The sequence below is a fragment of the Gymnoscopelus braueri genome, assembly GCF_963280865.1.
Source record: "Gymnoscopelus braueri genome assembly, chromosome: 12".
Taxonomy (NCBI): domain Eukaryota; kingdom Metazoa; phylum Chordata; class Actinopteri; order Myctophiformes; family Myctophidae; genus Gymnoscopelus; species Gymnoscopelus braueri.
This window is the reverse complement of record NC_137614.1, coordinates 37,998,457-38,022,247: the sequence shown is the minus strand read 5'-3', so window position 1 is coordinate 38,022,247 and position 23,791 is coordinate 37,998,457. Positions and strand designations below refer to the sequence as shown.

The following is a 23,791-nucleotide window of genomic DNA, read 5'->3' as shown; positions in this document are numbered from 1 at the left end:
CGCTGGCATCAAACAAGAGCGAGACGACGCCAACAACCCGGGCCAAGCACGGACGACGGTAGTGTCGTGTGTGAGGCTCTATCACAGAGTGGGCTAAAGGCCAGTTAATAAAACAGGCTTCCTTAAACGTTCTGAGCGAAGAGACAAGAGGGTAGAATCCAGCATATCGTATGCTAATGAGACTTATCACCTTTTATACTGCTTCTGATGGGCAGCAGGGGGAGGGGGGACCGGGGGGCATTAATAAAAAAAATCCTGTTGAGCCCTTTAGCTCCGCTCACTTCCTTTCTTTCCGTTCTTCATCCGCCGCCGCCTCCTCCTCCTTCCTCTCCCTCGCTCCACCGAAATTAATCTGCGGAACATTTGCCGTTAACAATGACTATTCACGGGGCCACGGTGCACAGCGGGGCGAGGGCACCGGCTGAAAGAGAAGGATGGAGGGAGGGAAGGAGGGAGGGAGGTCAGGCGGTTCGCCCAGAAGACAAAAGACGAGGGAGGGAATGAAAGAGGGTAAAAAAAAAAACGGATAGCACCCCCCCCCCAGCCCACCCCCACATTAACCCATTGAGACCTGAAGCCGATTCTACATGTCTCCTAAATCCCAACAGTTTTCTGAAAAACCTATGTTTCTATGTCAGTGGTGCTCAATCTTTTTCATGTGAAAGACCCCCAAAATGATATGTATTTGGCCGCGGACCCCCATCAAAATATTTTGTTCCAGGGACCCCCCAGAAGCAAAGAATAGAGTTAAAAATGTTCGCTTTAAAAATATTTATATTCAAATATTTTCACACATTTTCACGATTTTTCAAAAATAGCAGATCTACAAGCTCATAGCGCGGCACTCGGTGCCGCGCTATGAGCTTGTATATCTGCTATTTTTGAATAGCCCAAAGTGTAAAATAATGCTTTTTAGCTCAAATCTAAAAATGACACAGTTCCAGGTCTTAAAGGGTTAACGTGTGTTCTGGTCCTTCGTCTTGACGCGTGACTCTGTGATTCAACCCCAAGACCCCGGGATAAGGGGACGACTCACTTAGCTACCACTGGTTCTCAACATGTGGCCCAGGGACCCCCAGGTGTCCTTGGGGAGTTACGGGTCTGTAACGCAGAGAGAGAGTGCAATTTGCACACTCTCTGAGTTAAATGATCACTGAGGATTTGACAGAGGTGGTCCTTGAAATAAAAATGGTTGAGAATTACTAGCTTAGTAGTTCTGTCACATCTTGACAATAATAATAATAATAATTTGTCTATGCATTTTAACCCATCCTAACTATTAGGATCAGTAGGCAAGTGCCATAAATACAGCACCCAAAGTCCAGAGAGCAGTTCGGGGTTCATTGTCTTGCTCTGGACACTTTGACACTTTTACCAGGGCCAAACAGGGGGACCTTCATTTTTCCAGGTGGCCTCACTACCTATTCAGCTATGGCTGCCCTATAACGGCCATTCTTCATCCCCTTTCTCCTCCTCTTCACCCATGGAAAGGTTTGCTTATACTGTTCAGTATGTCATGCTTTCTTGGGTTTTTCTCGACCTCCTGATTTGCGCAGAGCGTTGCGAGTCACCCGGTCATGACGCTCCCGTCCTCTCTTGCTGCTCTTTCTCACCCTTTTACCAGCTCTCGCCCCGGATACCGTTCACTGAGCAATCACTCAACCTTTTGTTTAAGCCTTATAATTCCCTGATTCCATTTGCATTTTCCGCAACCCTGAAGAGCCCTACATTATTAGCATTGGATGCATTTCCAGTGACGTACAGTCGCTGACCTGTGCTGAACAACGCTGAAATAGGTCCTTGTTCAATCAAACATAGGGTTGCTCAATTAATTGCATTTTTATTTTCAATTTCAGCTTCCGATGACTATGACAAGATAATTGAGATCAATTATTATTGAGCTGCATTCCATTTCACGATGATGCTCTTGCTTTGTTTGATGTTGTAAATCCAGTGCATCTCTTTCATGTTCAGGGGATGCACTTTCGCTCTCGGTTAAGCTGTGACATTTTTAGTTTCTTTAATTGGTTGAAATTCAAATAAAAAATTGTCTATGACCAAACAATAAAAGGAGCTAAAAACAGAGAAAAGTTCAAGACAATCCACTGTTAAAAAGACACGTTTTCAATAAATACATGTTTCCAAAGTCAATGAGTAATCGTGTTAAATCACTTTGATCTCAATATTGACCAAAACAATTGTGATTATGATTATGATCGTGACCATAATCGAGCGGCCCCTTTCAAACACTTATTTGTCCACTCTCACTGACACTGTGGGAAACCACAGCATTTCCCCATTGATGCGGGAGTGCTGTCCACACCGATCACACTCAACGCTTCTCTCCTCATCTCATCATCTCTCCGTCTCTCTCCATGCCGAGTCACCCGTCATCACTTGCGTCTTTTCATGGCAGGATATGAAATGAACAGTTTGGCCCCGAGCCAAGTGTTGCTTGGCTTTTTTATAGCTGTTCCAGGCAGCCTGGTTGGGTTTATCTGTGCTGCTGGGCCACGTTGGCAGTCACCCAGCCATCGTCTGGACGCTACATTAGGAAAAACCCACTGGACAGGTGTACCTTAACTCTCTCAGTGCCAATGAAATAAAAAAATATGTTCATACTGTGCCAGCAATTTTCAACTTTTTTTTCAAAGTAAAAACAAAGTGCTTAGGAAGCGAGATACAGCCTTTTTCAGTTATAAGTTAAACAAGGAGTGGATGGAGCTGCAAATCTTCAGATAATGATAACTTGGGTTCTGAACAGTTTAAAAAATAATAATAATAATAATAATGTTTTATTTTTTATTTAAAACTCGGGATATCTCGTGTGGCACTGAGAGAGTTAACCCATTAAGACCGTGAACGTAAAAAATAAAATTCTTTGGGCTATTAAAAAATAGCAGATCTACAAGCTCATAGCGCGGCCGCGAGTGTCGCGCTATGAGCTTGTAGATCTGCTATTGTAAAAAAAATGTGTTGTTTTTTAAGACATTTGTAGAATCCCCAGAAGCAAAGATTTGAGTTACAAATGTTCGCTTTAAAAAACATATGTATTCAAAGATTTGCACAAATCTTCATGATTTAAAAAAAAAAATTTGCTGATCTACAAGCATGTAGCACGGCACTCATAGCCAAATAAATCTTAAAATGACACAGATGCGTTCCCGGTCTTAATGGGTTAAGCCTAGTTCAGGCCAATGATTCGCGACGAGACGAAACCGGCTGCAGAACGTTGCAAGGACAAGTGGTGCAGTCAGTGGTCTGAATTACCCTGTTGTAGGTAATCTGCAAGGTAATTCTCAAACAACAAATTGCAACGCATCTCAGTTTTACTCACACGAATCTGCCATTGTAATGTAAAATGTTGTCTCTGCTGAGAGAGATGGAGAGAAAAGAGAGCGAGCGAATGAGAGAAAGGAGGGAGAGAGCGTAGGCCTATAGCTATCTAATGATGTACCGTATTTGTATATGAGTATACAATATACTATATCATACTATAATAAGTTGATGTGCTATGTAAACGCTCGTCACCTTGATGACCGTTTTTAGCTACGGCTTGTCTCTCTGCCGTTTATATCCCATAGCCCAGAGGGACTGTGACAATACCGTTGCTGTAGAAACGGCAATTGGTCGAAGCTCGGCGCCTGGATGTGGACTGTCCAGTTTTATAACGTTGCAAAGGGATTCTGTTTCAATTGGTTGCAAGTTGCAACTCGGCTCGTTACGAAGTTGTCTGAACTAGTCTTTAGTTTTAGACACATACACACAACTCTAAAGGTCCTTACACACCGGGGCGAATTCTTCATGCGAATAAATACGTATTTTTTTTAAACCTTATAAAGTCAATGCAAGCGTCCACATCAGTTTCGCGAAGCGAAAAAGCGTCTTTTAATTATTCGGAACGAGTCCGAATATTGCGGATATTCGCATATTCGCCGGTGTGTAAGGACCTTAACCCTATGTATGTATGTATAAGTTCCAACGATGGCTTCTACACTGTAAAATCCTGAACGTTAATTACTAGTAACTTAAAGTGGAAAATGACATAAACGCTTCCAGACATACATGGGACAAAGCCACAAAAAATACCCTCTGAAATCTCCCAATAAAAGAAATGTCAAATAATTTCAGCTGAGATTATTTTGCATTGCACCAATTCAGGTTAATGTGTCATTAACCAATGGCTGGTACAAAAAAAAGAAGAAAACATCTCTAAAAAAAAATCCAAGGAACAAAAATTCCCACATTTGCCGATTATTTTATAATAAGCGCCCCCGAAAATAATGATAAAATTATTAATATCTGCGCGCTCTGCCAAAGTAAAGGGACCGCCACAGGCTGTAACCACTGTTCTGGATTAATCGCTACAGGGAAGTGGGTTCAAGTGTGTGCGCGCGTGCGTGATGATGATGTGCATATGTTCATGTATTTGTGTGTGCCTGCACGGTGCGTCCCAGTGTGTGTGTGCACGCGCGCAAACACACACACACACACAGGCGCATATGGGAGCTGTAATTACAACGCGGCCTGAACATTACAGGTCTGCCGGTGTCTCCATCGGTCATTCTGCTCACACGGTCCCTCCAGTGGTGTTCTATTAGCCGCCCCGCGCGTGTAGGAGACGAGATAAGGAGCCCGCTACAGCGTGTCTCAACACGGGAGGGAGGGAAGAGAGGGGGGTTCACATGAGAGAGAGGGTGGGTGGGTGTGGGGTGTAAAACAGCCCACCCCCCCCCCACCCCCAGTCCCCTCCTCCTCCCCACCGACCACTTCCAATCTTAAGCCCCCGGATGGGAAAACTCTCCGGGTGCAATTTAGCGCTTGCACCGTGCTGATAATACCGTCTCCGGAGAGGAGGGGAGAGAAAGAGAGAGAAAAGGAGAGAACGATGGAGAGAGAAAAAGGATAGAGGGGCAGAGTTGAGCGCAGAAGGAGAGGGAGAGAGAGAGAAAGAGAGAGAGGAGCAAAAAGGAGGGAGAGATTGACAATTAGAGGGAAAAAAAGGCAGAAAGTCCTGAGTGAAGGACGAGGGAAAAGACGAGGCAGGAGGGGGAAAATGGTGAATGACGAGAGAAACTCAACAGAAATTACAGACATGACGTGACCCAGGTGAAGTGGTGGACGTGTGATTCGTGTGAAAACCTGGTCGGACTGAATCATTACCGACACACCCACCCCCCCCCCCCCCCCCTCGCTCAGATAGGAGCTTCAGCACAATTCCATCACCCAACTCAGCATGTGTGTGAAGCGCCTACAGCCAGCTCTAGGAAAGCTCCACAGCTCCACCTGCTGTGCACTGGGGTCAATACAACAAGGACAACTTCCACAGTGGAGGATGAGCACTCTACACTGGAGAAAGCATGTATTCTATTGCTTAAAAGGGGTGTAACCATGGCATAATTACAGGTGGTCCATGGGAAAATGTTTTAAGAAATGTTAAAAAAGATATTGTACCTATGTTACATGTACTAGTCCATACCCGTGGGGGGATATGCGCACATGATCTGGCAACCCGGGAGCCAGCGAACACAAAAACGCTAATAAACAGATGACATTTGGTGAAATCGAAAAACAACTTCGCTGTTCCGTGCAGATGGTAATGGTCAATGGCTGTGTGCAAATTCAGATCAATTGCCCCAGCCACTAAGGAGAACCGGGCAGAAGAGTTTTTGGCCTCACCACCGCTACAGAGCTTTGTAGAATTATAGGAGGATATGAGGATATCAACTGAACAAACACTATAAAACATAAAAGGAAGTGAGACAGAATGCGGTGAAAGCTTTCAGACACACAAGCTCCTGAGTGTTAATAACTATGAAAGTGTCATAATGGACCCATAATAGTCCAAAGTGTGTATAGCCTTACCAGTTTTTTGGCGCTCTCTTCACATGTGCGATGTCTGTCCTTGCTCAGCACCTTGCTCATCTCATCCCTCACCGCCTCCCGTTCCCTCCTCACCATTTTGGCCAGCTCCTCTTGCAGTATCGCCTGCTGTTGCTCAAACCTTGGGGATGAACAAACAAACAACGATCTGTATTACTAGAGCTCATCACGGGTCCCCCGATTCCGAAAATACCCGACAGGACCCGAGACCCGTACGGGGTCCGGATTCCGTGTTTTACCATAATTACTCGGACCCGGGTCAGTTCCGGTTCTATAAACTCGGACCTCGGGTCTGTTTATCATTATGTATAATACCTGAGTGGAAAACTTGGATAAGGAACCTGGACTATTCTGATATTATAAGACTATATCTAAAACCTATCTGTAATATAGCATTTATCTAAATTCATCTTATGTTCACGTTGTTCATGTTTCTTTTTACTATTTTTATTACTTTTATTTTGTATTGCTATTTATACTTTGATTAATGTGTATAATTCTGCCCTACGTTGACTTGATCTTTAGTTAAACACTACACTGTTTAGCTATGTTTTTTTATCTGGCATTCTACTATTTATTATCTTAATGGGTTACATTTTTGTATGAAAGGTGCTATACAAATAAAGTTATTATCATTATTCCATTGAATTGCCTTGATGTTTAAATATGCTATACAAATAAACGTTTACCTTATTGCTAGCTAGCAAATCTTTATTTGTGAGTGTACACAAATAGGGGAATCATTAAAGTTATACAGCCTATCCCAAATAAGACCATTACTTCGATATCAGTCACCAACCCAGCAAACGACTACTTGTGCCTCTGCAGTCAGGCAAGCGCCTGCGTTGTGACAAGTAGGGATGTGCTTGGCTAAAAGACTAGTTTATTAAACGGAATTGCCGCTACTAAACGTTTATGAAATACTAGTCATTCTTTTACTGCAGGCAATTATTTTTAATTTAAAACATATCGATCTTTAAACTTGTATATCTGCTATTTTAAAAAATTGTATAATATGGGCATGTCCTATGAATAGGGCTGCCCCAAAATAGGGCTACCAAGTTAAAAGTGGTAAAAAAATTGGTGATACCGATGTCGTCAAAAAAGTCAGACAATGACCGATATATCAACCAAACTTATATATCGGTCGGGCTCTAATACAGATCCTCTCTTGTTTCATTTCAATATAAGTACACCCACCTCTTCTGTTGCTCCTCTGCGTTGGCGGCAGTTCTGTTGGTGTCGGCGGGGGTACTGGGCGGTGGACTGGGCTGCAACGGAGGCGGTGGGCAGTGGCATGGTGCGGGACTGGGAGCGGGAACCGGGCTGGGACTTCGAGAAGTGCCTTAAAAACAAACCACAAATACTCAGAATCTGAAAACACTTCCGATATTGTTAGTAGCTGAAGAAACTACAGTGTTTGTAATACAGTTGAAGAGCCTTGCAGAAAGAGAGGTCCTGCAGCCTAAATGGATGTTTAAATATGTAGCTTTCATTTACTTCCAAAGAGATGCACTTTTTTAATTTGTATGTATTATTTGGCTACTGCATTATTTGTGTTAAAAGCAGCAACTGTAAAAAAAAAATATATATATATATATATATATATATATATATATATATATATATATATAAAATTATTAAAATATTTTTTTTTGGGGGGGGGGGGTGTATAAAACCTCTAATTTACAAATGCTCATGTGATTTTATACATCCATAGTTTTGTGGAATAAATGTACGCATAATAATCGTGAATCCGTGATTATTTTATATATATATATATATATATATATATATATATAGATATAGATATATATATATATTATATATATAACAATTTTGACTACTGACTTAATTTGTATCCCACAGGCAAGATAGACATTCGCTGATATAATATGATAATTAGTAAGGTTGCACCCTCATAGCCGAATAATCAATAAATTGGCCAGTTTGGTCTCAGTCGACCAAGACTTTGTAAGTTGCCAGTTTTTTTAATGCTTTTGCTTTTGTTACCTTTGGTCACCTGCCGCTAGTGTGAACGCAGCATTAGTCGACTAAGGATTTATTTACTGGAGGATACAGATTAACACTGTGATAATTGCTATAAGAAGGAGTCATCCACTGTGGTACCTTGGTCTTCCTTAGGGCTGCTTGAGGTCGGTGATGGTGGTGATGGTGATGGTGAGGTTGGTGATGGTGTGCGTGGTGGTGGAATGTTGGCTACACCTCTCATCCTCTGAAGAACATCCTCTGACAGCTATAGCAAGACAACAGAATCACAGAGAGACAGAGATCAAGTCAGAGAGAGCAAGGGGAACAGAGAATATGTTTTTTTCATGTAATCAACCTTATCAAGAGGCCTTTCACAGACAATATAGCACTCTTTTTCATTCACTTCACGGTTACTGTAGCTTACATACATACATATATACACAGCAGAAAATTATAACTGTAATTCCAAGACCCAGAATTGTGATCCTGTTTTTAAAACTAAAGACAAGCCCAAAATAGGGACGCCCAGTTGAAAGTGGTTAAACATTTATTAATTGCACCACCCAAGTCACAGACTGTTCAACCCCCTACAACGACCGCGACCGGGCAAGGGGGCTCTACCGCAGTATCAAGAGTTCCACCACCAGGTACTGGTGTAGTTTCAATCCGGCTGCTGTCAGAATGCTGAATGGGGCATAAGCCTGAATGAGGCATAGGCCTTGTTCAGCAGCCTGACAACAGGCAGCGCAGACTTTTCTGGCTCTTCCTGAACACACCTGTGGATTATACCAGGGACAATGACTTGGACTTTAGCCCCCCCTCGGACACACCTGTGGACTACACCAGGTACAAATGACTTTTTTGTTGCACTCCCTCATGGAGCTACCTGCGGATTATACTAGGGTCGGTCCACTCTAGGTGGACACGCACTGACCTTTTGCACCTTAATCCCTTGTATAACGCACTGACTTTTTTTGGTCTTTTTTATTGTGCTCCTTTTCCTCTAAGCACCTTAACGTCCATTGTCTATCATGCACAGTATAAGTATAACATGCACAGTATACAATACATTGCTGCTATGCTCAAGCACCTTAGTTTAGTTTTTTTTTAGTTTTTTATTATCTCAGGTAATTTGTAAATATGTAGATAACTTGTCTGGCCTTCTGTTGCTCTCTTGTTTTGATCTCCTTCCCACTTACCCCCCACCCTCTTCTTCTCCCCCCCCCTCTTCTTTCTATGGAAACTAACGTTGCGATGGGAACGATGTACAAAAAAGAATTTCACCCACTTTTTTACCTTGTAAACCTGTGATGTGACAATAAAACTGATTCTGATTCTGATTCTGATTCTGATTCTGAATTGCCATGTAATAAAAGTTGCACTGCAGTCTTCTCAATGTGACTCGACTAATTCAGCAAGTTGGCATAGAAGTCTAGACAAAGTAGCCTAACCTTCTCCCGGGTCAAAAAACATACACCTGCCTTGAACAGGACATCTGCCTTAGCTGACGGAAGAAGGAATAGGCTAGGTTCTGACTTTGGGGGGGGGGGGGGGGTGTGTGTGTGTGTGTGTGTGTGTGTGTGTGTGTGTGTGTGTGTGTGTGTGTGTGCGAGCGAGAAACCACCTCAAGTCACTGACTCTTGCATCTAAGACTCACAGCATTTGAATGTTTGGTTTGGGTTAAAAGCTAAGATGCTAAAGATCAGCCTCTGCTAAATGCACCCGTCTCATGTGTGGTGCCTGCCTTTTTGCCAACATTACAATGAGCTTCTCCCTTTACTTTTTAAGAGATGTCAACCAGGTTTTATATTAGCTTTGAAGTGCTTTTCAAGACCTTTTGCAACTAAGTTATCTTTCCAACCGCCTGGTGTCACGCCCAGTTCATACGAGGTGAATGGAGTCATATGTCACAGCAGAGGTGTTACACTGACATTGTGACCCTATTAAGTTCTGTGACTCCTGAGGTCGCTGTTTTGCCATTTTGGCAAATTCATGCTTTTACTGCACTTTGGATGTGGGACATTAAAAGTTGTAGTGCTCCGTTTGTACTCACTACTCACCCAATAATTAATTGCTGCGACCTGGGGTCAGCTATATTGTATTCTAGTTTCATATCCATTAGAAAGTTATGGCAGAAAAGGTGTGTTTAATTATATATCTCCACTTTCCTATGGGTTTCACACAGACCACATTTCCTCCAGTCAGTGTGAGTGAGCACCAGGAGGTGGTTGCACCATCTTATACTAAGTTCAAACTTAGCCTAGTTATAGCTTAAATGTCTTTTAAGTCAAGACTTACACATTACTAAAATGTAAGCTGTTGCACCACACAAATTAGTTATAACGTATCTCTAAGTAATAACTAAATATTTACACCACCTTTAGGCAGCACTAAGTCCTAGGAGTAACTATCAACATGGCAGATCGTATTGATTTTATCGACGAATTAATTGACTACAACGAACGACCCCATCCTCGCCAACGCATTTTGCGAGACAGATTACATCCACTGGACATTTTTGATGATGTTGACATCTATGCCAGACTCCGTTTTAAGAGAGATGGCATTATGAAAATAACGGACATGCTAGCGGCAGACCTACAGCACAACAGCGACTTGAATGGTGCGCTTTCCCCGAGTCTCCAAGTATGCGTTGCCCTGCGTTACTTTGCAACGGGGGCCATGCAAATTTTAGTCGGTGATGCATTTCGAATACACAAGTCTACCGTGTGCAGGGCAGTGCGCAGGGTTGCGCTGGCCCTGTGCACGCGCATCAATAATTTTGTGTACATGTCAGTGGACAACAAAAAACAAAATGACACCAGACAGAAGTTCCATGCTATGGCAGGCTTTCCAGACGTGCTTGGATGCATAGATGGGACCCACGTCAAAATAAATCCTCCAACAGTGGATGAGAACACATATGTGAACCGAAAAGGTTTCCATTCCATCAATGTACAAGTGGTTTGTGACGCTGATCTCATGTTCACATACTGTGTGCTGAAGTGGCCCGGGTCAAAGCACGACAGCTTCATCCTAAAACGGTCCAGCATATGGGAAGAATTTGAGGCTGGACAGTTTTCAGGGATGCTACTGGGGGACTCCGGCTACCCACTGAGAAAGTGGCTCATGACACCTTACTTGAACCCATCCAACAGGGCAGAGGAGAAATACAACTATGCCCTCTGCAGCACTAGGTCTGCAGTTGAGAGGAGTATAGGAGTATTGAAGAAGAGATGGACGTGCTTGCACAAGGGTGGGCATCTTTTATCATTTAGCCTATATAGCAAATCAAGTCATAGATCATATATTTGTCCACAAAATGAATAATTCTTACCAATATGGCATATGGTATCATTTATAGAGCAAATCAATTCATAAAGTATATATTTGTCCACACAATTATTAATTCAGACCAATATGAAATAATTTTAGTCTGCAGTAGCAATAGGCTCTACTATTCTCTAGTCTAGAATAGTAGACTATTAGTAGACTAATAGTAGACTAATTGTAACCTTGTAGGCAAGGTTACAATTCAACTTCAGAGAAAGAGTAACCACGAGGCTTGAGCTCCTCTTGTAATTTTAGGATTTCAAGGTTTAGTTTCCTTTTTTCTAAAGCCAGCTTTTCTCTCTCTGCTGCTATTTTCAAAGTTTCTTCTTCTATCTTCCTGCATTCTAACTTTAAAAGCTTGCGACGCAAGTCATCTACATTTTCAGTATCCTCACTTTGTCGCTTCTGCTTTCTTTTGCTGTCATAATTATGATGTCAATAATTATAGAGGAATATGGCCCTGGCTCCGGTTTTGGACCACCACCAGTGGGGAAGGTTTTTGTCCTGGGATAGTCTTCAATTGCTTGGGTTTTGAGGTCGCTCCATTTCTTTCTTATCTCTCTTAACTCTCGTTGTTCATATCCCTTTGCATTTACTGCATCTACTATCTTGTTCCATGCATCGTTTTTTTTCCTATTTGTAACACTTGAGTTAAATTTGCTTTCTAGAACAGATTGGTTCTCCTTGTAACCCTCGAGCAGTATAATGATCTCATCATGACTGAAGTTCTTTTTTCTGTTGCGCTTCTCTTTCTCTTCCATCTTGGTCTGAAGAGAAAATGAAATATTAATGAGAAGTTTATTAGATTAGATTAGATTCAATACACCCAGCAAAGTACTTCAATTCTATAAAACAGGGGTCTTCAACGTTATTCAGCCCAAGGACCCCTTAGCAGAGAGAGTGATGAAGCAGGGACCCCCCCTACATAGTGTATAGAATTATTGCAGATTAAACTTTTTCAGAGATTTCATTGTGTAAATTAATGTTTTTTCATTCATTTCAAACATTTAACCACTTTAATACTTGATTTGCGCCCACCCCCACCCACCACCAAACCTCTTTGCCGAAAATAGCAGATCTACAAGCTCACAAGAGCTTGTTATTTTTAGCTAATGTTCTCCACAGAATAGGGATGCTAGGGTTCAAGTGTTAATGTAAAAAAAATAAGAAAAAATCTTATCACAAAGATTTGGTGGACCCACTATAGTAGCTCTGAGGACCCCCTAGGGGTCCCGGACCCCCTGTTGAAGACCCCTGCTATAAAAGGTATGCCTATTACCTAATTCAACATTTAAAAGAGTCTTTAAAATAAAGCAATTAATGTCCTCGCCACACTTCCACTTGTGGAACGCCCTGTGTGTGTGTGTGTGTGTGTGTGTGTGTGTGTGTGTGTCTGTGTGCGCGCGCACATACGCATGTATGTCCATGGTAGCTCCGACGGAACCTCTCCCTCCGCTCCGAGATGAGGTTCCTCGTTTATCTCTGCCGTTTGAGCAGGACATTGTCGCACATTTTCCACTTTACATGTTTCTTACCCCTTTCTGCACATCGTATCCAAAAAGTAAAGCATTTCCGCCATTCTCTCATATGTTTTAACGCACCATAAAAGCTTTCCAACGAGTTGAAGAAAGTATTTCATTTGCCTCGGTCCTCTTGGAAAGCTTTTATGGTGCGTCAAAACTTAAAACATCTGAGAGAATGGCGGAAATGCTTTACTTTTTGGATAAGATGTGCAGAAAGGAACATGTAAAGTGGAAAAACAGCGGAGGGAGAGGTTAAGGCAGCGCTACTCAACCCGCGGCCCGCGGGCCGCATGCGGCCCGATCGCAGCGTCTTGGCGGCCCCCTCATGGTCAAAAAAAAAAAAAAAAAAAAAAAAAAAAAAAAGTTATTTTTTTTTTTTTTAAGCACAGGATAAAAATATACATTTCCGTTCAAATATATGGGTTGCTAAAACATTTTTCAAAAAAACAGACAGACATACATACAGGTGCGTCAATTGTTACAGGTATAATCAGGGGTGCACATAACTGGTGCGCAGGTGCGCATGCGCACCCAAAATAAATAATGAGCACCACATCAGACGACGCGAGGCGCTTTTGCGTACCAACAGCTGGGACCGGAATTTCCAAGCTTTTATTTTTTAGCAAAACTAAAAAATAAAAGCCTGGAGATTTACTTCCTGAAGCCACACTCACACAATCACGCTAAAGCACGTGTCGGCCCCATGTACAGCCATAGGCGCAGGGGGACGCATGCTGTGATTGTGTGAGCCTCGCATCCCGTTGACAAAACTGTCCCGGTGGGCACCGTGCTGAAACCCCCCCCCCCCAGTTGACAAAACGGAACGGGACCATTTTCTTGTGTGTTACAAAATCGAAAAATCGAGTCACGTGGGAACGCCGAGCAAGATGGCTGCACTCTGATAGAGCTCCGTAAACCCCACCACTAAATGTAAACTTATTCGACGCTATTTACTCCACCTTTCCTGATTTAAAAGGGTGAAACTACTTGATACATAATCCGTTGCTTACTATTACCAGTTTGAGGCTATATGGCTACTACCAAATCTAAGTATTTCACGAGGGGAAACTCAACAACACCGCGCTCAGAGACGCCGCCATTAGCGCAACAAGAAGCTAATACAATGGAAAAGCTAATGGCTGAAATCACCAAGATGAGTGCTACTTTAAGCTCGGTGGCTACAGATGTATCCACGATTAAAGCAACAACAGCAGAGCTAGTCCAAAAAGTGAACGAGATTCAGGAGAGAGTGACGGTTGCAGAGGAAAGAATCTCTACATTGGAGGATGACGCGGCGCATCTGAGCTCGGCTAGTGTGAGACACGACCGGCTCCTGGAAACCATGTGGAACCGAATTGAAATGTTGGAAAATCGCGGTCGACGCAACAACGCTAGACTGATCGGCTTGAAAGAGGGTCTGGAAGCTGACGATTTGGAGAAATGCATGCAACAGATCCTGACCGAGGGGTTGGGGATCGAATGGAGTGCGGAATATGAGATCGAGAGAATACATCGCGTGCCAGCCATTAGACCTGACCCGACGCGACCACCCAGGGTTGTGGTGGTTCGCTTTCTGCGCTCCTCTGCGAGGGAGAAAGTTTTGCAAGCGGCCAAGGCAAAGAGGGGAATTCAATCGTGGAATGGATGTAGGCTGTCAATTTTCCCTGACATGTCCAAAGAGCTAGCTGATAAGAGAAAAGGGTTTAATACAGCCCGAAAATTACTCCGAGAAATCGACGTCAGGCACACGCTCGCTTTTCCGGCGATTTTGCGTTTCACATGGAAGGGGAAGAAGCTGGAATTCACGTCCAGTACGAGCGCGGAGAAGTTCATCAACCAACGTTGTATGCGCAGTGAGTCCATCCACAGTGAGCGTCTATCGGACACACACACTACTGAAGAAGATTGAAACCAGGGACTGTGTGATGGACTGGATGAGTCAAAAATTTGGTGGAGCATAATACATTGTCATTCAGGTATGGTGGGGGGAGGGGGGTGTTTGAGAGTCGCAGCCTGAAGTTATCTAGCCCATAGTTTAACTAGGTTAAGTGGGTTGGCTGACGTGCAACGCACCGCGCGGACCAAATTGGTTTGCCTTTTTTCTTTGTTTTTCTTTTTTGGTGTGTGTTTTTTGATATCTGTCCGTAGCTAGACGTTATTTGGACAGGGAATTTTTATTTTCTTTTTATTTTGTTGTTTGCCCCTCGTGAAGGGAGGGTTTTGGATATGTTTAAATATTTTGATATCAAGTGTGTAACTATATTGATGGTACAGCAACAGCATGTTTATTTTTGTGTAATTTTTCTTAGAATTAGCCTTCTGAGATGCTTAATATATGAAGGTATATGGAAAGGATGTGAATATGGTTAAGTTTATTTCATGGAACATTAATGGCTGTGGGAACCCGGTTAAGAGAAGGAAAATATTGACCTATCTTAAACATAAACAAGCTGATATTGTGTTTATACAGGAGTCGCACCTTAAGGATGAGGAAGCTATAAAATTTAAACGAGGTTGGGTTGGACAGGTATTTTTTTCTTCATTTAACAGTAAACAAAATGGGGTAATTATTTTAATTAACAAACAATTGAGTTTTGTAATGCTAGGAGAGACCAAAGATAAAGCTGGGAGGATAATTTGTGTAGATGCTTTGATTAATGGTGTTAAAGTGATTTTGTGTAATGTGTATGCACCCAATAAGGATGACCCAGCATTTATTAATGAGGTGAACAACATTTTAGGTGCTAAGGAGGGCCATATAGTGGCAGCAGGGGACTGGAATCAGACTCTCTGCCCTGTTTTGGACAGAAGCAAATTTAGGGCAACAGCGCCCCCAAGAGACCGGGCAGCACTACACATGCTAATGGAAGATGTAGGTTTGGTTGATGTATGGAGGCTGGTTAATCCTTGTGAAAGGGAATACACTTTCTATAGCCATTGTCACCAAATTCATACTAGAATCGATTATTATTTAATTTCCAAATCCATTATTAAAGATGTAATTGATAGTAAAATTGGCACAATAGCATTATCAGACCATGCATTGGTTGAACTTGACGTTGACCTGAACACTGAGACTGGTAGAAAGGGGAGATGGAGAATGAATACTATGTTACTGCAAGATGACATATTCAGTGTTAAACTGGCTGAGGACTTGACGTCTTTTTTTGAAATTAATTTGGGGTCAACCGAAAGGATTGCCACGGTGTGGGATTCGTCCAAGGCATATATTCGAGGTATATTAATAGCACAATCATCTAAAAAGAAAAGAGAAAGCATTGAACAAGTACGTAAACTTGAAGGTGAAATTGGTGCATTAGAAAAAGATTTGGCAGAACATTACACTGAAGATGTATATCAAGAACTATGCAAATGTAAATTTCAATTGAATGGGATATATAATAAGAAAACAGAATATGCATTATTTAGGCTGAGGACAAATTTTTATGAAGGGGGAGAGAAGACTGGCAAACTCCTGTCTCGACAATTAAAACAAAAAGAGAATAATAGTGTTATTCATGCAATTAAAAAGGGAGATAATATAGTATCATCATCTAAAGAAATCAACCAGGTATTTCAACAGTTCTATGAAAATTTATATACATCTACCTCTAACTACCAGCAGAGCGAGCTAGAAGATTTTCTTTCTAGGATAAATCTGCCCACTATGACCACACAACAAGCTGAGTCCCTTGATGCACCTATTACTGAACAGGAGGTCAGAAATGCTATTGCAATGATGAAAATGGGGAAATCACCGGGTTTGGATGGTTTTCCCATTGAATATTATAAAAAATGTATAGATATATTGGCCCCTATTTTGACTAAAGTATATTCAGAAGCATTTAATTTGGAAACATTGCCAAGCACTTTTAACGAAGCACTAATAACCTTGATTCCTAAGAAAGACAGGGACACCACAGACCCATCAAATTATAGACCTTTAAGTTTAATTAATGTAGATTGTAAATTATTGACCAAAATACTAGCCTTACGGCTGGACAAGGTACTACCAGACATTGTCCAGGCTGACCAAGTTGGTTTTATTAAAGGTAGAACTTCAAGTGATAACTTGAGGAGGTTGCTACACCTCACGTGGCGGCACGCGTCGGGCGCCATACCGGTCGCCGCCTTCTCTCTGGATGCTGAGAAGGCTTTTGATAGAGCAGATTGGGGGTTCCTGTCAGCTGCCATGTCACGCTTTGGTTTTGGTCAAGGTTTCAAAACTTGGTTTAATATTTTGTATAAAAACCCAAAAGCTGCAGTGATCACAAACGGTTTCATCTCCCCATTTTTCAATCTAACAAGGTCTGTGAGGCAGGGCTGCAGTCTTTCGCCGTTGTTGTTTACGATTTTCCTAGAACCCCTGGCAGCCATGATTAGAGCTAATACAGCGATAAAGGGGGTGGAGGGAGGGGGGAAAGAGCATAAGCTGATGTTGTACGCGGACGATATATTATTACTGATAACGGACCCTGCTAACTCACTCCCTCCCTTGATGGATACTATTCGGACATATTCGAGCTTATCTGGTTATAAGATTAACTGGAGTAAGTCTGAGGCCATGCCGATATCTAAATCATGTTACTCACATACAGTGTCTCAATTTGGCTTCAGATGGGTTCCTATCGGAATGAAATATTTAGGGGTTAAACTTACTTCAGATTTGGACAAAATTGTCACACTAAATTATGAGCCATTACTGAATATGATAAAAAATAATTTGGAAAAGTGGGGTGCGCTGAAACTGTCTCTATGGGGTAAGGTGAATGTTATCAAAATGGTGGTTGCTCCCCAGTTTAATTATATTTCAACAATGCTGCCACTAAATATCCCAGACAAGATTTTTAAAGAGTATGACAAAATTATTAGAGATTTTCTTTGGGAAAAAAAGAAGCCTAGAATCAAACTGAGTAAAATGTGGACGCCTAGAGATAGAGGTGGCCTTGGCTTACCGGATATGAGGACATACAATACATCCTTTGAAATAGCTAAACTGTCCAAACACTGGAGCGGGTTAAATCCAGACTTAGACTGGGTAATCATCGAGAGAAATCTGTCTTCACCATTCCGCCCAATTGCCGTTCTGTCACAGTCAGTGAGGAAGGAGCCCAATTTGAATCCTATAATTTCACACTCAAGGAGTGTATGGGGTAAAATTCATAAAGCATATAAATTGCCACATTATAAACAATTATACTCTTCACTTTGGAATAATCCTAAAATATGTATTGGGAAGACAAAGATACATTGGAAAAAATGGCAGACAGCAGGGGTTAATACTATTGGTGATTTATTTGAGAATGGGGATTTTATAACTTATTCAAATTTAAAAGAGAAATATGACCTTGGAAATGATGGTACATTCTGGAAATATTTACAAATGAGACACTGTCTCGGTAGTACATTCGATGCTGGTGAAAATTCACTTGCTAGATATTTAGAATTGCCACATGAATGTCATACTGCATCTGTTTTTTATAAAATGTCAAAACAACTGCTGGGGGATACATGTGACGGTCTCAAACTGATTTGGCAGAAGGATTTGGGTATTGATATTGAAGACGATCATTGGAAGAGAATTATAGCAAATGTAGGAAGTGGGATCAGAGAAGCAAGAGGGAAATTTATTCAGTATAAAATAATTCATAGATATTATTTTACACCGACTAGATTACTTAAAATGGGGATAGCAGATAACAATACATGTTGGAAATGTAATGAAGAGGTTGGCACGTATATGCATATGATATGGGATTGCCGCATGGTGTATCCATTCTGGTGTACAGTTTTAAAATATTTGGAGAAATGGGTGGGACTCACTCTGTCCCCACAACCGCGGCTCTGCCTATTGGGGGACAGGGCAGCGGTTCCTGGGATAAATAACAACGAATTCACTATTGTGAAAGTTGGACTTGTTACAGCTGCCAGAATACTGCTGCGGAATTGGAAGACCCCTAGGACACCTGGGCTTAAAGAGTGGAATGAGGAAATGATTAAGATTACATCATACGAATATATGTTGGGTAGAGTGAATGGAGAAAAAAAGATGAAGGACACATGGGACAGATTTTGGATATATATGAACCTTCTCTGATATTGGGACAGCATTTATTTTGTATTTTGATATTATTTTGTATTTTATTTTTTGGAATGGCTGTATTGTTGTTTTATGCTGTATGCTGATTTGTACCACTGGAGTTACATTTTGTATCATATTGAAAAACAAATAAAAATTTGAATTACAAAAACAAAATCGAAAAATCCAAAATAGGACCGTCATTTTTATGGCGGCCCCTTGGACTTTTGGCATTTTGCTGAGTGGCCCCTGAGCCATCTTAAGTTGAGTAGCCCTGGGTTAAGGGCTATGTCCATGGAAGCTATTTGCACACTGAGACTCAGTCCATTTTACGCAGATACACATAGCCTAGTGGTGCAGACTGCCGAGTGGTTAAAATACATGTTTTAATTTAATTCTGCGGTATAAAACGTTATCATAAGTGTTATAATTCAACGTTAGTTAATCAATGGTACATACCGCTGCTTTTGAAGAAGATTTGGCGATGGTGGGACGCTCCGTTCTTTCTTTGTTGTTGACGAGAGACTATACGAGTTTTACTTCCTTAGTGTAGAAACCGCTCGTCTTCATTGGATCCGGGAGCTATGACGTCATTGTATGCGACTATACATTATTTTACACACTACTAGTTAAGTTATGCCATAAACAGACGTGGTGCAACATAATTTAGTAACTCACTAGTTACAAACTAACAAGTAGTTACTAAGCCTCTAGTAAGGACTTTACTCCCTAACTTAGGGTAGACTTTACGTTCTTCTGGTGCAACCAGCCCCTGGGGCACACACACATCGACAGGTGTCATTAATTACTTCATAACAACCGCAACGCACCCATGGTCTCAGAGGCAAATACTTATCAAATATGCGTATAATTAATTGTATAACAATATAATGCATCAAATACAGTTGTGGAAAGTAACTAAGTACATGTATGTACTCAAGTACTGTACTTAGGTACACTTTTGAGGAATATTGACTTTACTGGAGCGTTTCCATTTTTCGATACTTTTACTTCTACTCCACTACATCTCAGGCAAATATTTTACTTTTACTCCACTACAATTATTTGAAAACTTTAGTTACTGCTAGTTACTACAGCGACACCCTGTGGTTACAGAATCAGATAGGTCACCGATTTCCGTGTGACCCAGGTGTGTCATGAAAGAAACTGCCCTCTGTCAACACAAGCCCTCAGGCACGAAAGGCAGCCCCCTGCCAGCATCCTGCTCTGGCATCCCTCATCCCACCATGATGGTGTTTAACATTAAATAATCACTGAATACCTATAACAACATACATAATGTACAATATAACAGTGGAGCATCATAAACTAAGCTAGTTTTATCGCCGAGTTAATCTGCAACAAGCCTAGCCATGGATACACGACGGTCACGACCGTCATGGATGAACTTCAACCTGGTGTTAGCACTTTCTCCATTTACGGCCCGTACATCTACATAAACGTTCAGATTTAAAATATAAAGTGCTTACCCCATGGCCACGGATGTTAACATTTTTTCCGGGCCCTCAGAAGTACCTGTATATTCTGTATTGTTCAATAAAAAGTATTTTAATTCCAATCGGTGGGCATTTTCTCATAGAGTTATAATGTATCAGAGTGCAATACACCTCCCAAACGATGGGGTCGCGTAGTTGAAAGCATATGGCAAACATACGGGGAAAATGGCCACCGATCGAATTAAAATGCTTTTTATTGAACAATACGGAAGATGCGGGTACTTCTGAGGACCCGTACATAATTGTAACATACGTGTAACGTGGCCATGGCATAAGCACTTTATAGTCAGAATCTGAACGTGTATGTAGATTTACGGGCCGTTAATGGAGAAAGTGCAAACGAAGTTCATCCATGACAGTCATGTTTCAGGGCTACAACAAGCCCATAGCTAACGAGCGCTACAACGTTCAACAACCCCATCATCGACGACGCTGAACGTCGCTTTGCCTAAATAAGAATAGATCTACAAGAGAACAACGCGTCGCGTCGTTACGCGTTGTTATCTTGTAGATCTGTTCTTTTTTTGGCAAAGCGACAAACGTGTAATATTCATACCTTGACTCCACGCAGGATTCGGACTCTGTCCTCCTCATCCACGCCAAAGGACACCTTCCTGGTGGTGCTCTCTCCAGATCCCATCACTGGTCTATAGATTATTTATGATGATCTGGATGCTACCGTTTGTTTTTGTTAAAGAGATCTAACGTGGTTCAACCTCACAGTCTCTCTCAGCTGATGATCCAACCTCACAGTCTCTCTCAGCTGATGATCCTCTCTCTGGAAATTTTGACAGATGGGTTCCCCCCGGTTGCCAGATTTGTTGTCGGCCATCCCCCTATACAGGATATGATCCGAAGTTCAAACTCATACAACATAGTTATTGCAAATATAGTAAATTCAGGTTACCGTCATTTTATATATCATCTTTTTCTCTTTTTTTTTTACATAAATTTGTTATATTTGATTTGTGTTTGTACACCTCGTATATTAACTTCCTCCTTATTTCCTCTTTAATAAATGTTATATTAAGTAAAACCTGGCAACCCTGATGTCCATATTCCATTAGTTCTCGTTTTGAATGAATGAATGCATTTTGATGAATGCATTAATGACAAAACTTGACAAGCTGTATGAATATGCAACATAATACATAATACAAAATACAATATACATGCTTGCACCAATCCATTTCACACAATAAAATTCACAAAATCCTTTTGAAAGTATTTTTTTATTTGTTTACGGTGTGGCAGCCTTGGGGTCAGCCATCTATGACAGTGTCTGTCTGTCTGTCTGTCTGTCTGTCTGTCTCGTCTGTCTGTCTGTCTGTCTATCTGTAGGTATGTATGTATAGTAGGCCTGTCACAAAAACATAATCGCCTAATCTCAATTATTTGAGATAATCGTAATTATTTTGCATAGTCGTCAATCGTTTCCATGTTGAAAAATGTCCATACGTTTTTCAAACTTTTTCCAAAAATTGCAGAGATAGCAGATCTACAAGCTTACAACACGCCACTCGTGACATGTTGTAAGCTTGTACAACTTTTTGCTTTTTAGTATCAAATTATTAAATGTGTCAGTAATTTCTTTGTATATTTAAGTTGTGTGTGATATCTGCCCTATGCAATTTGTGATTATGAAGCCTAAAAGGGCAATGTATCATAGACTGTAAAAAATATGGACAAAGGGAGCCCCATTGGTTTCTGCAGACCCGTTTTGAAGCCACTTTTTCGGTGAATTCAAATCCACCATCTTCGAACTTTCGTCCCGAAAAGCAACCAGAGACTAATGCTATTCACTGGAAGGGAAGGGCAGCGAAGCCGTATCTTCACTCGGTAGAACCAGTAGACCATAATTATTAAACGCATATCATGATAATTGAAAGAAGACTTTAATCTAGCAATTGAAAATATAAAGTATTTATGACATTTTTACTAAGGTAATACAAGTTTCAGTTTCAGTTTTATTTATTTCATTAATGGTTTTACATGATTACATTAATTCACTTTTATTTTATTTTATTTTTTCTTTTAACACATTATTACTAAGGTAATAAAATCAAGGATAAAGTCTGGCCAAAACCTTGTTTCACTTGAATGGAGTGTCAGCCAGCAGTAGGGGAAATAGCAGCATCTGCTGGGCCATTAATCAGAACTGCAGGCCTCATCATTTTAAAAACCAGATGCTTGCCGCCTGGTAATATGTATGTATACACGTATTGTTTATTACTAATCAAGTAACAACAGACCACAACGTAATACAATTAAGATGTTTATTTGAGCCATGCATAGCATACACAAGAGGTACCTCAGCAGATTAGCTACCTGGGACCTCTCGTATCATGGTTTATATATCCAACAATAAGGGCCTTAGATACTCCCCTAAACACTTTGTCCATCCCAGGGACCTTTACTTCTAAATGTCATGACCTCAGTTCATCATATTTTGGGACAACAATGTCATAAAACTGTTGCAACACATGACAGATGAACATCATCAGCTATATTCGTGCTGGCAGAACAACGCTTTGACCATGTTTTATGTCCTTATCAGTTGATCTCCTTGTTGTAGTGGTCAATGGTATTATGTTGTAATGAGTCTTTAAATAGCTGCAGGTATGGCATTATGTCAGAGTCAGGCATTTGTTGACTGGGTGAGTCGGTGAGTGGGTGAGGGGTCAGCTTTACTGACCCTCTCTCCTCTTATTCAGTTCATCTTCTAATCCATATTGAGACATATTGATACCTAGTATAGATCATGTATATTATCAGAATCCATAACAGTATGTGTGCCCCCTGTATGTAGTAGCCTATGTATTTATGTACCCCCCAAAATTGCCAAAATATGGAGTTCTTGCCCACCCTACTATGTGTTCCATACTGCACCAGAGTGGGCTCCAACAACTCTCATCGGAAATATAATTCACAAACTACATCTAGTAGGCTAACTTCAGATTGCATAATTAAGCCTTTATAGACCCTTTCTTGTTTTGTTTTCCATGATGGCAGATTTGTTGTGCATGAATATAATAATAATAATAATAATAATAATAATAACTTTATTTATATAGCACTTTTCAAAACATAAGTTACAAAGTGCTGAACAACAGAAAAAAAACATAGCATACAAGATTAAAAAGTCTTATGGACTTGACATAAAAGCATTCAATTCAGATAAGCAGTAAAAACATATCTGGTAATTAAAATAAGTCAAGGAACATGGATAAGGAAGAAATAATATCAAATAAAATAGGTACTAGATAGAAAGACAGCACACACAAAACAATTATGGCTGATAGGGGGATCTAGGGAAAGGCTTTCCTGAATAAGTGTGTTTTTAGAAGTGTTTTAAAAGATGTCAGGGAATTTGCTTTCCTAATTTCCACAGGTAGGGCATTCCATAGTATAGGTGCTCGGGCAGAGAAAGCCCGATCACCTTTTGTGACCAAATTTGTTTTGGG

At 41.1% G+C, this 23,791-nt stretch overlaps 2 protein-coding genes across 2 annotated transcripts in view; both read right to left on the bottom strand.

Annotated features, from left to right (window-relative positions):
* Positions 1-21,136, bottom strand: part of chchd6a (coiled-coil-helix-coiled-coil-helix domain containing 6a) — a 107,012-nt gene extending 85,876 nt beyond the window's left edge. Inside the window, exons 1-5 of the mRNA XM_080444359.1 lie at positions 21,074-21,136; positions 20,884-21,043; positions 8,014-8,140; positions 7,084-7,228; positions 5,866-6,004 (exon numbers count right to left, since the gene is read on the bottom strand). Coding sequence (XP_080300485.1) covers positions 5,866-6,004; positions 7,084-7,228; positions 8,014-8,140; positions 20,884-20,967 — 495 coding nt within the window. The 5' untranslated portion in view covers positions 20,968-21,043; positions 21,074-21,136. The remainder of the gene's footprint in view (positions 1-5,865; positions 6,005-7,083; positions 7,229-8,013; positions 8,141-20,883; positions 21,044-21,073) is intronic.
* The window catches only part of LOC308096864 (solute carrier family 41 member 3-like), a 511,014-nt gene that overhangs the window by 374,074 nt on the left and 113,149 nt on the right, over positions 1-23,791 (bottom strand). The gene's annotated exons all lie outside the window — the stretch shown is intronic.